General features: G+C 47.2%; 1 protein-coding gene across 2 annotated transcripts in view; it reads right to left on the bottom strand.

The window, feature by feature from the left end:
* Positions 1-14418, bottom strand: part of TEX28 (testis expressed 28) — a 217181-nt gene that overhangs the window by 138639 nt on the left and 64124 nt on the right. Inside the window, exons 1-2 of one of the 2 annotated variants that reach the window (XM_069643080.1) lie at positions 11031-11270; positions 1088-1920 (exon numbers count right to left, since the gene is read on the bottom strand). In XM_069643080.1, the coding sequence (XP_069499181.1) occupies positions 1088-1920; positions 11031-11051 (854 nt within the window). In that variant the 5' untranslated portion in view covers positions 11052-11270. Of the gene's footprint in view, positions 1-1087; positions 1921-11030; positions 11271-14418 lie in introns of those variants that run through there. The other variant, XM_069643079.1, reaches the window with a different exon arrangement.

The following is a 14418-nucleotide window of genomic DNA, read 5'->3' as shown; positions in this document are numbered from 1 at the left end:
AATGAGGACTTACCGGGTCATTCCGACATAGGAGGACCCGGTAATTCCTCCTTGCAGGAACCATTCCCCATTCCCATTTGAGCCCCCATACGGCTCAATGGGAATGGGGAGAGAGGTAATAACAGCCACATTTAAACTGGCCCATTATTACCTCCCTCTTCCCCTCGCGGGACCCGGAAAGGACACCTGGTTTCACCAGGTGTCCTTACAGGGTCCCGCAAAGGGAACCTCGTAATCGGCGCTCCCGTAATGACCGGCACCCTTCATTACGGGAGCGCCACCCTTGTAATGAAGCCCTATATGTTTCTTTGTTTGTGTGTTTATTTATAGAGCGCACCGGGCCGTTAGGCAACTGGGCGCTTGTGACAATCTTTAGTTACAGTTACATAAATATCTTATGTAATGGTGTTAATAGTAAGACACTATTAGACTCATATGCTTGATTAGATGTTTTCAAACAGATATGTTGAGGGATCAACTGTATGATGATAAGAAATTGTTCCTTTTAACATTTGGAATAGGTATAAGATGACACAGGACACCATCATAAAACAGCATGCCCTCGTCGCCAAAACCTTATGTATGGGCAGCACGGTTTGTGTCTAGTACTACTCTGTGGAGAGACTTCGGAGATGCTTTTTCTTAATTTGTGAGCCTATAGGTAATGGGGAAAAATAAATAAATTCCTCAGAGGCTGCCTACCCGGGCTTGTATCGCAGCAAAGGATGTGTCACGTGTCGGCCGATATTACCAAGGTAATATTAGTCACCATGTGATGAAAAGTACTGTATGTCCAAAACACCTTTGATTTGGGAGTGAGAAGGATCACTGCTGATTTTTTGTGGGGCCAATGCACAAATGCCTACTAGGAGGAATGGGAGTTTGAGTGATGGGTTACCACAAGACCAATCTTCTTGAGATAGGTCTGTCAAGAAGAAGTTGCACCAATATTTAGCAGACATGGGTGACCATGGCGGCATATGAAGCTCTTAAGAGGGTGTATTATAATATTTATGATTAATGTCAGGCCATTGACATTCACTCTAGCCAATTACAATACATTTCAATTGAATTTCAATGTGCTTACCTATATTTTTCTTCCTGCAGTGAGTCAAGGATGAGTCTGTGGTCAAGAAGGTACCTGTCTTTCATGGCCTTGCACTCAGCTTCCAAGGTAGTTTGTGAATTCTTTATTGCAGTCAAATGATCCATCACAATGTTATTAGTGAATAAGGATTGCTCAATGGTACTAGGCTTTGTTGCTTCCCACAGACTAACAGTCTCTCCCAAGATGGAGATGGGAAGGCTTAACAATGAGTCTTTATCTTGCATAGGTCTAGAGTGGCTATTTATTGCTAATTCTGTGGATAAGCTGGTCCCAAATGATAGGGTGCCTTCTGAAGCCGACAAGTGGCCACTCAGATGGGCAGGAGACATGTCTTGCATGCTGTTAGTCAGGGCCCCACTTTGGGGTAGAGTAGACTCGGATAGGCTTCCCACTCTGGACTCAATGTTGAGCTGCAGGCTGCTTACCTGCCTCCCAAGTTGACTGTGGTTCTCAAGGTCAAGGAGCTTGCGCTGGTAGTTCTGCAGGCGGTGCTGGAGCTGAGCAATGATAGCACTGGTCTTCTGGTGCCGCTCCTCAAAGACCCGACGGACCTGGGTCACCTGATGCTTTTCTGCTCTGGCTGCCAACTGAAGGTACTCCATTGTGTTCTCCTCTCGGTTGGTTTGTTCAACTCGCAGCTGCTCTGAGATTTGGAGGATTTTCTGTTTGATTTGTTCCCGCATGGCTCGGGCAGCTGCATGCTCCAGGGATGGGGAATCCAAGGGTAGGCTGCCTCCTGCTGCTGGTGAAATGGTTCTGGAAGATGTGCCATGGGATGGCCGTGGCCAGCTGCTGCTTTTTACAGCATCTACCTGTGTGATAAATAAAAAAAACATTATGGGTAAGTCTAGAGGAATAACTGGACCTATCCTTCACAATGGTGGTCACTATAAATATTACGAGACCCTATGATAGATATATAAATCTACCTTTCCTTTCAAAGTGGAATTCCAGATGGACACTTGACTATCACAAAAGCAAGACTGTGATACAATCATTCACTGGATGATGCTGGAGTGTTATCACACTCATGACAGACTTAGGGCCTCATTACACGGTAGACCGTAAGGGTTTACCCTTACCGCCTTACTACGAGGTCCCTTTGCGGGTTGGTACATTAAGGCCTGCTTTTAGCAAGCGTTAAAAAAAGAACCCGCAAAGGGACCGGGGTGCTAATTATAGTACCGCAATTTGCGGTACCGTAATTAGCGCCTTCCCCATTCCCATTATGCCCTATGGGGCAAAATGGGATTGGAGAAGGGCCATGGAGGAAGGAGGAATTACTGCCTTCCCAACCTTAGAATAGGGCGGTAATTCCCCTTTCCTCCAAGGCGGCACCGGTAAATTACCGGCATGAACCATGGCGCTAATAGCGCCATGGTTTACTGCCTACCGTGTAATGAGGCCCTTAGTGTTGCCACCTGGGCTCATCTAAACATATGTTTTACATATTCATCAGTTCCAGAAGATTTGCATTAAATGTGCTGGGCTGTGGAAGTGGTTGGCGGGATTTTTGGCCAAGAACATTTGATAAACAAAGGAGGGGCATTTCTTTATTAAATAAAATGAAAAATATTTTTCTTTTGTTTATCAACCACTGACTTTTGACAGACCTCAAGAGTGGGTGTTACAATTCCATAGTTGTATTTCATCCCTTCACGTGGTCACTTTCTGGCCTTAATTGTTTCAGAACACAATGGAACACATAATCGGTGAGTAGCTGTCCTGTACAATGAAGCTACTCTGATGCCAAATCGGGACAAATCTATGACCAGACTACATTTTCTAATCACCAGGGCCGGAAGAGAAAATATGGCTCACAATTGGAGATTCATTTTTGGGTTGAGTCTGGGCTGTCAGTATTCAGTGACATTAGTTTATTCGGAATCTTCTTTCGGAGCAGGTCTATTTTCCCTAGTAGTGCATTTTGGATATTAGAACACCAAGCACTATCCTTGACGCAGGAAGTCGGGGGAGAAGTGGGAGATTCTAGTTCATGCAGGATTGTGAAGAGCTCACGAGAGCTGAATTTTGCATTTGTGATCCTGTTGGTAAAGGTAGTACCTTCTACCTGCAGCTGAGAAGCTTGCTTTATTGCTTTCAGATGGATTATATAACCATCTGGTTTCAGCCTCCCTTTTCAGTATTCTGAGGGCTTTTAGCTCAGCTGGAAACCAGGTGCTGCAATGTGAGGCAGGTTTGGGTTTTTGAAGAGTGAGGGGAGCAATCTTGTTGATCACTAGAGTGAGGGATTGGTTATAGTGGTCTACTAAGGATGAGGGTCAGTGGTAGAGAAGTGTGAGGAAGCAAGCTTGCCTAGTAGGGGTAGCACAGAAGATTTTGATATTTTGCGAGTACTGCGGGTGGCTGCCGCTGGAAGTGTGGCGGCGATAGGGACGAAGTTGGTCAGTGGTATGCTGAATTGGATGATGTTATGATCTGTCCATGGGCATGGTAAGTTAGAGGTGCTGCAGTTTAGATCAGCTAGCAATCAAGGGTGCAGCCTTTTAGGTGACTCAGGTTAAGGATGCGTTGCTTGAAGCCTAATGCGGTCAATGAGCTAGCTAGCGAGCTAGCACTTTTATCCGTGTTGTCATGTAGGCAAAAGTTCAAATCTCCTAGTAAGATAGTTTTAGAAGATGGTTTGGTGTCGGAGAGCAAATGCAGAATATCCTCTTCAAAGGATAGCATAGGTCCAGGGGCATGATAGACTAGATGTATGGTAACTGTGGCAGTATGGGAAATGTTGAGCTTAGTGCTGAGTATCTCTCCAGTAACGTCAGCAGTATTGGACATTTCTCTAATGGATAATGAATTTGTGGCTGTAATTGCGACCCCTCCACCTTTTGGAAGTGATCTATCCTTGCAGAGGATAGTGTAGTTAGGGGGGACTGCAAGTGATAGGTTCGGGCCAGGGGCTGGGTGAAGCTAGGTTTTGGCTACTGCAAGGAAGGAGATTCAAGTCATTGGGCCTCATTACAACTTGTGCGGAATGGGTTTAACGGAGCCGGTAATGGTGCCAGTGCTGTTAAACCCACTCTTCACTATTACGAGGTCCCCTTGCGGGACTTGCTCTGGACATCTGTTTTTTCCAGACGTCCATAGCAGGTCCCGGGAGGGGACCTGGGAGCTAACAACGGGCCCATTCGTAAAGGGGCCGTTGTTAGCTCCCTCCCCATTCCCATTGAGCCCTATGAGGGCTCGATTGGGAATGGGGAAGGACCGGGCCCGGGTTCCCTGAAGGAGGAAATACCGGGCCCTCCATACTCGGAATGGCCCGGTATTTCCCCATTCAGGGAACCCGGACCCGATTTTGGAGGCAGCCATGCCCTTATTAAGGCTGCCTCCAAAGTCGTAATGAGGCCCATTGTTCGTTATAAGGTCTGTGATGTCAATGGATGTGCCGTGATTGATCTGACAGTCACTTTTAAGAGAATTTTTGTAGGCTTGCTGCAGTTGGACTGGCTAGAGGAAGGAGGGGTGTTTTGGGTTTTTTGAGTCATGTTAGGTGTTAGGAAAGATTTCGTAATTGTAGGTAATTTTCCTTCCATGTGGCAACCCCTAAACTTTTTGCTGTTGTTTTTCACCTTGTTCTTGACTTTGCCAGAGAAGTGCAGCCTTCTGCCGCACTCCTCTGGGCTTTCGCTCCTTTCTTACGGGGAAACTGACATGCCCTTAAGACTGTCAGTACCGGGGAACGCTGTTTCCATAGTTTCTTTTATCATGTTGCGGCTTTCGTGCAACATGACACAAGAGGGCACTGTAAGCTAAGTTACAGCTCTCTTGGGTCTCTAGCCTTCTACATGCCCTAGATACTCGTTTAGGATTGTATCTGATCGGTGCAAGTGATTCAGGGACGGGAATGGTGGCAGCGATCGTTTCTTGTGTTTTGAGCTCCTTTTGGCGTTCTAAGCGCGTTTCTCGCGCTTAACCCAAAATGGTGGCCTGGCTCCCAAAATGGCCAGACCACGAGGCTCCTTTGTCCTGTCCGCTGACCGTCTTGCTCCCTTCACCTTCCCCAGGTCGAGCCGACCCGGGGCCTTCCTTATTTGGGCATGTACTTTCCCGCGAAACACGGATGCTTTCACGGGCTTCTACATGTCTTGTGTGTGCCTCCAGGATGTGGGCTGGGATGTCTGGTCCCAATACACATCCTGGGTGCCAGAGAGTCTAGGGTGGTGTGAATGCCTGGGACCACCGTGGTCCGTGATTGGTCCACGAATGGTGTGAGTGTTGATGAGCGGATCTCCCATTGGGTCCCCTCCGTTTTGGCGCGAAGGGAACCGTGGATAAGAGGGGGCTGGAAACACCACTACCATGTCGATCTCCTGAGTTCTCACGAACGAAGGAATACAGGAGCCAAGTATCCTGCAACCAAGAGGCTGGACCGAGGAATCGCTGGTGACCCGCTGAAGGACTTCTCCTCTGCACTGCTGTCGCCTTGTGAAACCCTGTTCACCTTTGATCGAACCAGAAGGCCTGTACTGGTACTTCGACCCTTGGAATAGCGGGAACAGCTATTCTCGGCATCTTCACCATCTCCTGCCAGTAAACCTTCGGAAGCGTCTCTGGGCCATCCAGCTGACTGACCAGCTTACACGGGAGTCTTGCTCTGTAACCGCCGCCAGGTTGTGTAGTATTTCGAGTCCTTGTCACTCTCACACGCTTCGTACACTTGGCGTTCCCAGGTCTAAAGTGAGTAGTGTACATTTGGCTCAGATGCACAAGGCTGCTCCGTTGCCCTGCTGTGGTAACAAACTGTGCGGGTTTCTTCGATTGGGACGTCTTTTTACTCAACACGACGACGAGGCGTTCCCTGCTCTTCTGAACCTGCCAGCTGCTGAAACTGACGCGGAGAAGCCTGGGTCTCCTTGCATCGGGGACCGGTGAGTAGCATAGCTAGGATCTGGTCGCCCTCCTGCAGGAGCCCATTGCTTTTCCCCGCTGTGTCAAACAGCACCCTTTTCCGTACTCGCGCTCTGCTTCTGCCCACTGTGGAGGCTGCGCTTGAGTCGCGGAACTTGTTCTTCTTTTGTGCACTAAACTGAACTGCCTGATTTCCCTCGAAGAGCTTCTCCTTTTGCCCGTTGGCACCAGCGCGTGCAGGTACTTTTGAGCACAAGGCTCCACTCTTCGCAGGGCTCGGACTTCCATCTAGTTAGGTGCCTCTGAAGGCGAACTGGGTCTAAGCATTATTGCGCACTGCCTGTTTTCCCTCCCTTTTAGGTGGACTACACATTTCGTGCATATAACGCTTGAGACTTGTTGTATTTGTATATATATTGTGTTGATATGGTATGTGTTGGTTTACTATCGTTATATTGTGATTTTCTCGCTACGGTCATTGTTTTAAAGGCCTTGAAATAAATGTGTATATATTTTTAATATAACAACTGTTTGGAGTAGTTTGTAAGTGATCTTGCTTTGTGTGCTCATTGCGGGCTTTCAGTCACCCTCACCCCTCTTGAGACCTAGTCTTGACCGCCGCGATCGCTACCTTGATTGGTCTGGCTCGTCCAGAGGTTACCCTGTTCCAAGTAATTAGGTTGGCCTTCTGAACTTCTGCGCCACCAGGACAGAGTTCAGAAATCCGTCTTAACATTAGGTGGAGCCTGATGGAAGCTTGGTAAGGCATCTGGATGCAAGGGCGTGGATTCACTTGCGTGGGGTGTGTTTGCTGTGTTGGTTAGAGTTAGGATGGGCAGGGTACCCTGTTGTGCCATGTGTGTTGTGGCTTTCAGAGCGTGGTTGACAGTTAGGTTGGTTAGGCATTTTGGAGTAAGGCACTGCTCTGTTCGTGAAGGCAAGGTAAGGCAGGCAGGGGTCGTTTTTTACCATTTGGAGTGGGCAAGCTGCAGGCATTTGAGAGTGTGGTGGCTAGCGTGGCATAATCAGACCCTTGTCCATCCAATGTCATAAAACATCCTAGGAAAATACCGAGAGCAAAGTAATGTTTGTTTTACGCACTGCGTGCTAGATCTTGTTCACCCTGTAAAATGTGCTATTGGTGCTCTGTTTTCCATGAAATATTTTTTATTGATTTTCGGTACACAATAGCGATACATAAATAGCCTAAGCCCTTACGTGTGATTCCATGTAACCACTTGGGGGTGGGGGGGTCATTTTAAATTAAATGGTAACTACCTGCAGAGATGGCCAACATTTTCACTTAAGTGCTGTTGGGTCCGCTACATGCAGTTTTCATTACTCTCAAAGCGGAGCGTAAATGAAAAGTAATGCAAGGCAACATCGCCTTGATTTTCACTTCACTCTCGCTTTGAAAGAAATAAAAAGCTGCCTGCAAATTACGCTCTGCAGGCGACGTTTTGTAATGGATTGGAAAAGAAACCACCTACTGTTTACAAGGTCTAAATGTCAGGCGTTTTCCATAGGAACTCTTCGGTGTTACACATGCATGAAAATCTCATGCTGGTGTAAATGGAGGAGCAAAGAGGAGATGTAAACTGCTTTGCTGCCCTCCTACACCTTGTTCGAGCTAGAACATCTTTCAGAGCGTTAAACTGAGTCGTAAAAGCATTACGCTTTACTTGTACGCCTCAATTTAATTTCGAAAATTACCTCACTGTTTTTTGCATTAAGTACAAAAGAGAAATTTTCCTAACAACATAACTCATATCAGCAGTTCATTTGCACATCCTAAACACTTACCAATACTTAACCAATACTCATAGTTGTCCAACCACCATTGTTCTTGAGCAGAACAGCAAAAGCAGCGGAGCTCTAAAGTACGAATTTGAGTATCATCAAAAGACTGTGACAGTTGCATCAGTATACATGAAACAAACAAAAATGATTCATTTCATCATAAGATTTTGTGGATCACCTCCCTTCACCATTGGGGGTATATGGGTCCTGTGTGAATAACAAGTCATTAATCAGGATCTTCCAAGCCACTATCATCTGTGTCTCTTTTATTTGTGGTCCATCCCATCATTTCATTTGTCAATGGTGGCGTTCAGGCATAACCCCAAAGAGCCAATGCTTAGATATTAATCATTTATGTTGCGCCTTGAAACACTTGTGTATAGGTGCGTTATAAATGCCCTATCGTATCATATCATATCATTTGCAGAGATCAGTCCCAGTTGAACCAACTTATGGATCCATTCATAATGTCTAGATCTCGGGACAAGACCCAATACGCATCTGCCAAGACACCCATGCCCTATGCTGGATGTTGTCCTCTCCACTTGTCTAACAACCTTTTTGTCGACAGCTGCAGAACCTTGGCGCAAAGCTAAATTAAACGGGAGAAATCTGCCTCCCTAACTTGGCATCTCATTCTCGCTGGGGACATTGCTGGGTCTATTCTATGTCATGTATGTGGTATGAAATATACTCTGTGAAGCACATTATGCTGCAGCTTCTTTGGATCTTGCATTTCCACATACCTGTTTCACTATTAAGCATGGTCCAAGCCACTCACTATAAGCAAGTTTGCATCCCGCGTCTGATTCCCGCTTCTTGGGACCTTCTTTTGCCACAAAGATACAACACGAATCCAGCATCTGGGCCCTCTCCTATATTCCAAATGCTCTTCCCAGGACTCAAGCAGGATTCTTGTTGGTCTAACCAATTGCAAGAAGTTATCTTTGTTAACACCATACATTTCACATAGCTCCATAAATGTATACAACTCACCACTACCACGGACATTTGAAAGAGTGCGACAGCCCGTTTTCTTCCAGACAGAAATGGATGTTTCATTGACTATCCACTATTCAGGGGGCACCTGGACATGGCCCTCGGCAAGGAAAACATCTAAAGAATTTTTTAAAAAAGACTCGGAAATGTGACTTTCATGTTGAGGGATGTTCTGCCATTTATTACTGTATTTCAGTTGAGTTTACTCAGACAATCACAAAAGCGTTTACCAACAATACGCATTATGGGTGGTGCATAAGTGTTTTCTGAATGACAGGCATAGATATCTAAATTTGCTTTGAAAAATAATGTTTGAGGTGTCCACGACTACATAGTTTTAGATTATTTTAACTAAAATATTAGTGTGTGTAAGGGGATTTATGTAAGCATTCGTTATAACCCTGTTATAACCCTGCCCTAAGGAACAGCGGAACAGTGGAAACGTAAGCTACTTAACTAGTAACCAGAAACATCTCAAACCTGAAACCAGAAGCATCTCAAACCCGAGGTGCTGGCTGCACATCTCAAACCCGAGGTGCTGGCAGCACTTCTCAAACCAGAGGTGCTGGCTGCACATCTCAAACCTGAGGTGGTGGCTGCACATCTCAAACCCGAGGTGCTGGCAGCACTTCTCAAACCAGAGGTGCTGGCTGCACATCTCAAACCTGAGGCGGTGGCTGCACATTTCAAACCCGATGTGCTGGCTGCACATCTCTAACCCGAGGTGGTGGCTGCACATCTCAAACCCGATGCGCTGGCTGCACATCTCAAACCTGAGGTGCTGGCAGCACATCTCAAACCTGAGGTGGTGACTGCACATCTCAAAGCCGAGGTGCTAGCTGCACATCTCAAACCCGAGGTGCTGGCAGCACATCTCAAACCTGAGGTGGTGACTGCACATCTCAAAGCCGAGGTGCTGGCTGCACATCTCAACCTGAGGTGGCAACTGCACATCTCAAACCTGAGGTGGTGGCTGCACATCTCAAACCCGAGGTGCTGGCTGCACATCTCAAACCCGAGGTGCTGGCAGCACTTCTCAAACCCGAGGTGCTGGAAGCACATCTCAAACCCGAGGTGGTGGCTGCACATCTCAAACCCGAGGTGCTGGCTGCACATCTCAAACCTGAAGTGCTGGCTGCACATCTCAAACCTGAGGTAGTGGCTGCACATCTCAAACCCGAGGTGGTGGCTGCACATCTCTAACCCGAGGTGGTGGCTGCACATCTCAAACCCGATGTGCTGGCTGCACATCTCAAACCTGAGGTGGTGGCTGCACATCTCAAAGCCGAGGTGCTGGCTGCACATCTCAACCTGAGGTGGCAACTGCACATCTCAAACCTGAGGTGGCGGCTGCACATCACAAACCCGAGGTGCTGGCTGCACATCTCAAACCCGAGGTGGTGGCTGCACATCTCAAACCCGAGGTGCTGGCTGCACATCTCAAACCTGAGGTGGTGGCTGCACATCTCAAAGCCGAGGTGCTGGCTGCACATCTCAACCTGAGGTGGCAACTGCACATCTCAAACCTGAGGTGGCGGCTGCACATCACAAACCCGAGGTGCTGGCTGCACATCTCAAACCTGAGGTGGTGGCTGCACATCTCAAACCCGAGGTGCTGGCTGCACATCTCAAACCCGAGGTGCTGGCTGCACATCTCAAACCTGAGGTGGTGGCTGCACATCTCAAACCCGAGGTGCTGGCTGCACACGGAACACTGTGCAATAGATGACCTATCGGCAAGGATGAACGTGGATTACAGAAATCAAGAGCTGATGTTGAGGGAGGCACATGCTAGAGGGGAGGGGGAGCAAGTTGGCGATGCTCGGAGCAATGATGTGGCTTTACAGTTTACAGTGCACGATATCTCACATAATGTTTGGTCAATTTAGAGCGCTGGAATGTAAGGTCTAGAGTGGCCTTTTACCACACCTTTTCCAGTGTGTGCAGTGACACTGGTTCATGGACTTTTGCGTCGCACTATTGAAACGTAAAAGGGGTTGGACTACAATAAAATTGTGCATGCACGCACGCTTGCACATTGTTCCTCGACTCAGTCGAAAATCATTGAAGGTCTTCACTTGTGAATGACCCGCCTGCCGCAGTCCCCAGCCGTCAGGTCACTGAACTCGTCCGTAATCACCAGATGGCTCTGTCTAAAGGTACGTGTAGCGGGGGTGGGGAGAGGGGGTTACACACGCATTCCTTGTAATCAACCATGGTGCGGAAGGACATCAATGTAGCTCTCGCGAGTGCTTACCGGAAGATGTTTGAGTCCCATAACTGCGTCATGTGAACGGGAAGGCGGACTCTGTGTCGCACCAAGACATCAAAAGGCAGGTAACCCCACAAGCAAAGTGCATCAGGCAGAGGGAGATGGTCAGACTACCCGAAGATATGGCACTGTCAGTCTGCCACAGGCTTCAACTGGGGACACAAGGCCTCCCACCCTGCAAAGTTATATCCTGTATACAGAACATGCCTTAGCGCTTCTGTTCCCCTGTCCGGGGGGAACAATACACCAATCTCTCTTCTGCGGACAATTAAAAGGAGAGTGAAACCGTAGACTGGCCATCTCCGCCCTCTCTATTCCCGAATCAATAGTGGATAGGCGGTGGGGGTGGATTCCGGTCCCCCTCGTGATGTCTCGGCACCATATTCGCACAGCACAGACGTGGCACTGAGAGCACGGTCTGGAGATGGGCCTGGCTGACAACGAAAAGCTTGACTGCCAAGAATGAACCATTGTCTCCCACCACCCGTCCTTCGCCTCTGTCTGAGGCATAGGCTGGCAGTGTGCTCCCAGGATATCTATCAGCTTATATATATGACAGCTAAACTATCCATTAGTGGTTTCACTCACTGTACAGAAGGAAAGGGGGCAAATGCAACTACTTTCCATATTATCCATATAAGGAATACATTACCTTTCTGACTTTGGGCATAAGTGCTTTTGAAAAGTGATATGTTTTGGAGGCTAGGGAAATCCTTGACGGTGAAAGTGTGTCACATTGCCTGTATAAGCACCTCAAACTCAGTCCAGGGGAGGGAGGACTGGCAACTTTTGGCCTGGGAGATACATGCAATGCCTTGGCCGGCCCCACAATGCCCCCACCCACCACTTTGCCCCCACCCACCATTAAGTGACATGCACATAATTTTGGTCACGGAGGGAAACTGGAATTGTGGTCCAGGACCCTTGTTCCAGACTACAACCTACAACAAATTGATACAGAATTTTCAGAGCAAGTAAACTCAGTACCAATCAATCCACCCAGGCGACACATCCTCAACTAAATGTATGCATGTGTTGTACATTGAGCAGAAATCATTGACATTACTTTTATTTCATGGGGACAGAACATACAACATATGTTTTGGTTATTTTTGTTGCATCTTCAAGACCCATGTCCCCAGGAGGGTCCTCCACATACCAAACGTTTTAGTAAAATTATTTGAATAGGATATCATTTGGCTAAACTAGAAATCTGAGATTTGATCCCAAGTGTCCTGGTTCCCGGTTTGCAATTTGGCGTAGGTTACATTTCCTCCCATCCTATAGCTTTAAATTGATGTAACGAGGTAGGGAAACCAAAACATTAATTGGTTGAAGCGAGCCACAGCTGAGCTAAGGGGTCTGGCTTCGATCTTAGGGGCAAACATTAACCATTTCAGAAAAATACCCATATCTGACTAGCTGCCTCCCCGCCCCACAACACAAAACCTATACCTGGCAAACTGCCTGCCAATCCCCCACAACACAATACCATTGCTTCGAATCCTTCCTCCTCACAACACAAGGCCCAGACTTGGCATTCTGCCTCACTGCCATTGTGCCCTATAAAAATTGTTAATATCACCATCAAGAATGGAGCAACACTATTGTCTAAAAACGCACATTACTGCAACTTTCTCTTCAGTGCACATAAAACGAAATCACTGTTGGGTGATCCTAATCGTGATAAGTATGAAAAATAAGGCACAGTGATGGAGAGTGATTTGTTCATGTCTAGGATCACATAATGAGCCAAGTGTGCAGGGCAGGACTTAAGTCCTGATTTCCTGGTTCCACAGTTTGCAGTCTGGACAACAGAATAGGTTACATTGTCTCCTGTTCAATCGTCACTTTTAGAACCAAATGCAATACTTTTCTTGAAGTTATTAAATGGTTAAACTAGTACATTGTTCAATAAATGCCACCATCACGCTATTAAATAAATCTAGCTTACAAAGAACCAAGTAACATAATAAGGCGAACCGACAATATGGGCCTCATTCCGACCCAGGCGGTAAGTTACCGCCTGGGTCGTACCTTTACCACCATGGCGTAAACTATGTTTACGCCATGGTGGTTGGCGGACTTACCGCCCCATTCCGAGGTTGGCGGGGCGGTAAGTCCCCAATCCCCATTTACCCTTCCCCATTCCCATTTTTGCCCCATAGGGCATAATGGGAGTGGGGAAGGCGTTAATTACACCACCGTAAATTACGGTGGCGTAATTAACAACAAGGTCCCTTAGCGCCATGGATTTTAACACCTGCTAAAAGCAGGTGTTAAATCCTCCATGGCGCTAAGGGACCTCGGAATCAGGCGGTAAGGGTAGGCGCTGTTTACGCTGCCGTAAACCCCTTACCGCCTGGGTCGGAATGAGGCCCAATGAAAGGACTCTTAATAGTGAAAGGTTTGTAAAAACAAGCCTGGGCTAATTTTTCAGAAAAATAAAGCAACCAGGCCGGCCCCAGAAACAGCTTCAGGGTACACATAGATCTTAGCAACAGTACCACAACCTGCTGAGGTATCTTTCCAGATATATGGCTCTTTCAGACCTGCACTAAAGGTAAGAACACAGAGGGGGGACTTGGCCTTCATTGTGCTTTCAAGTTTTATTTTCTTGGAAAGTTGGTTGAGCACTTTAATTCACTGAGGCAGAGGAGACAGCAATGGGAGCGTGTTTGGGAGCTGATGATGGTGGGGGAGTAAAGGTGACATATGAGCTGCATATGAGGCTTTGTCTGGGACATGTATCTGTGTTTTCAAAGAAGGTGCTAATGTGGTGTGTTGTGTGTGTATTTATTTTTCAGTCTGCATGACTGCGATTAGGCGTTGGAGTGTGTTTGTACTTTCGTATATTATGTGATGGAAGTAGGTATCTGGGTGTTAATGGTTTGCCTTAGTCTTACTGTGGCATACATTCTTATTTTGATCAACATGCATGTCATAACTTTATTCTACAGTAAACATTTATAATATCAGCACTGTAGTGGTCTTACGGCGCCAAGGCTTATCTGCTTAGCGGCATATTGTGTCCTATGAGGTGACAGCTTGTAACACATACAGTCCCCTAAGTTGTGGGAGAGAGATGCTAACTTGGTGCATATGTTTTGTGCATGTGTGGAAATTAGTCGATTCTGGAGGGAGGTGGCACAGTTACTGGCGAATGCTGGGATCATGTTAGATGTAGATTCTCCAAAAGCCTGCCTGTTGGGGTGCTTCCCGAGACCCAAGCGGGCTAAACATGCAAGTAAGCTGAAAGACCTAGCATACATCCTGGCGAAAAGGAGAATAGCAATGGGATGAAAAGCACTGGCGAGACCGGTAGCGCGAGTATGGTGGGGAGACCTGATAAAATGGGCCATTGTGGAAACGG

Source organism: Ambystoma mexicanum, chromosome 2p (assembly GCF_040938575.1).
Source record: "Ambystoma mexicanum isolate Mex_15411 chromosome 2p, UKY_AmexF1_1, whole genome shotgun sequence".
In the NCBI taxonomy this organism is placed as follows: Eukaryota; Metazoa; Chordata; class Amphibia; order Caudata; family Ambystomatidae; genus Ambystoma; species Ambystoma mexicanum.
This window is presented reverse-complemented; position numbering and strand designations above follow the sequence as displayed.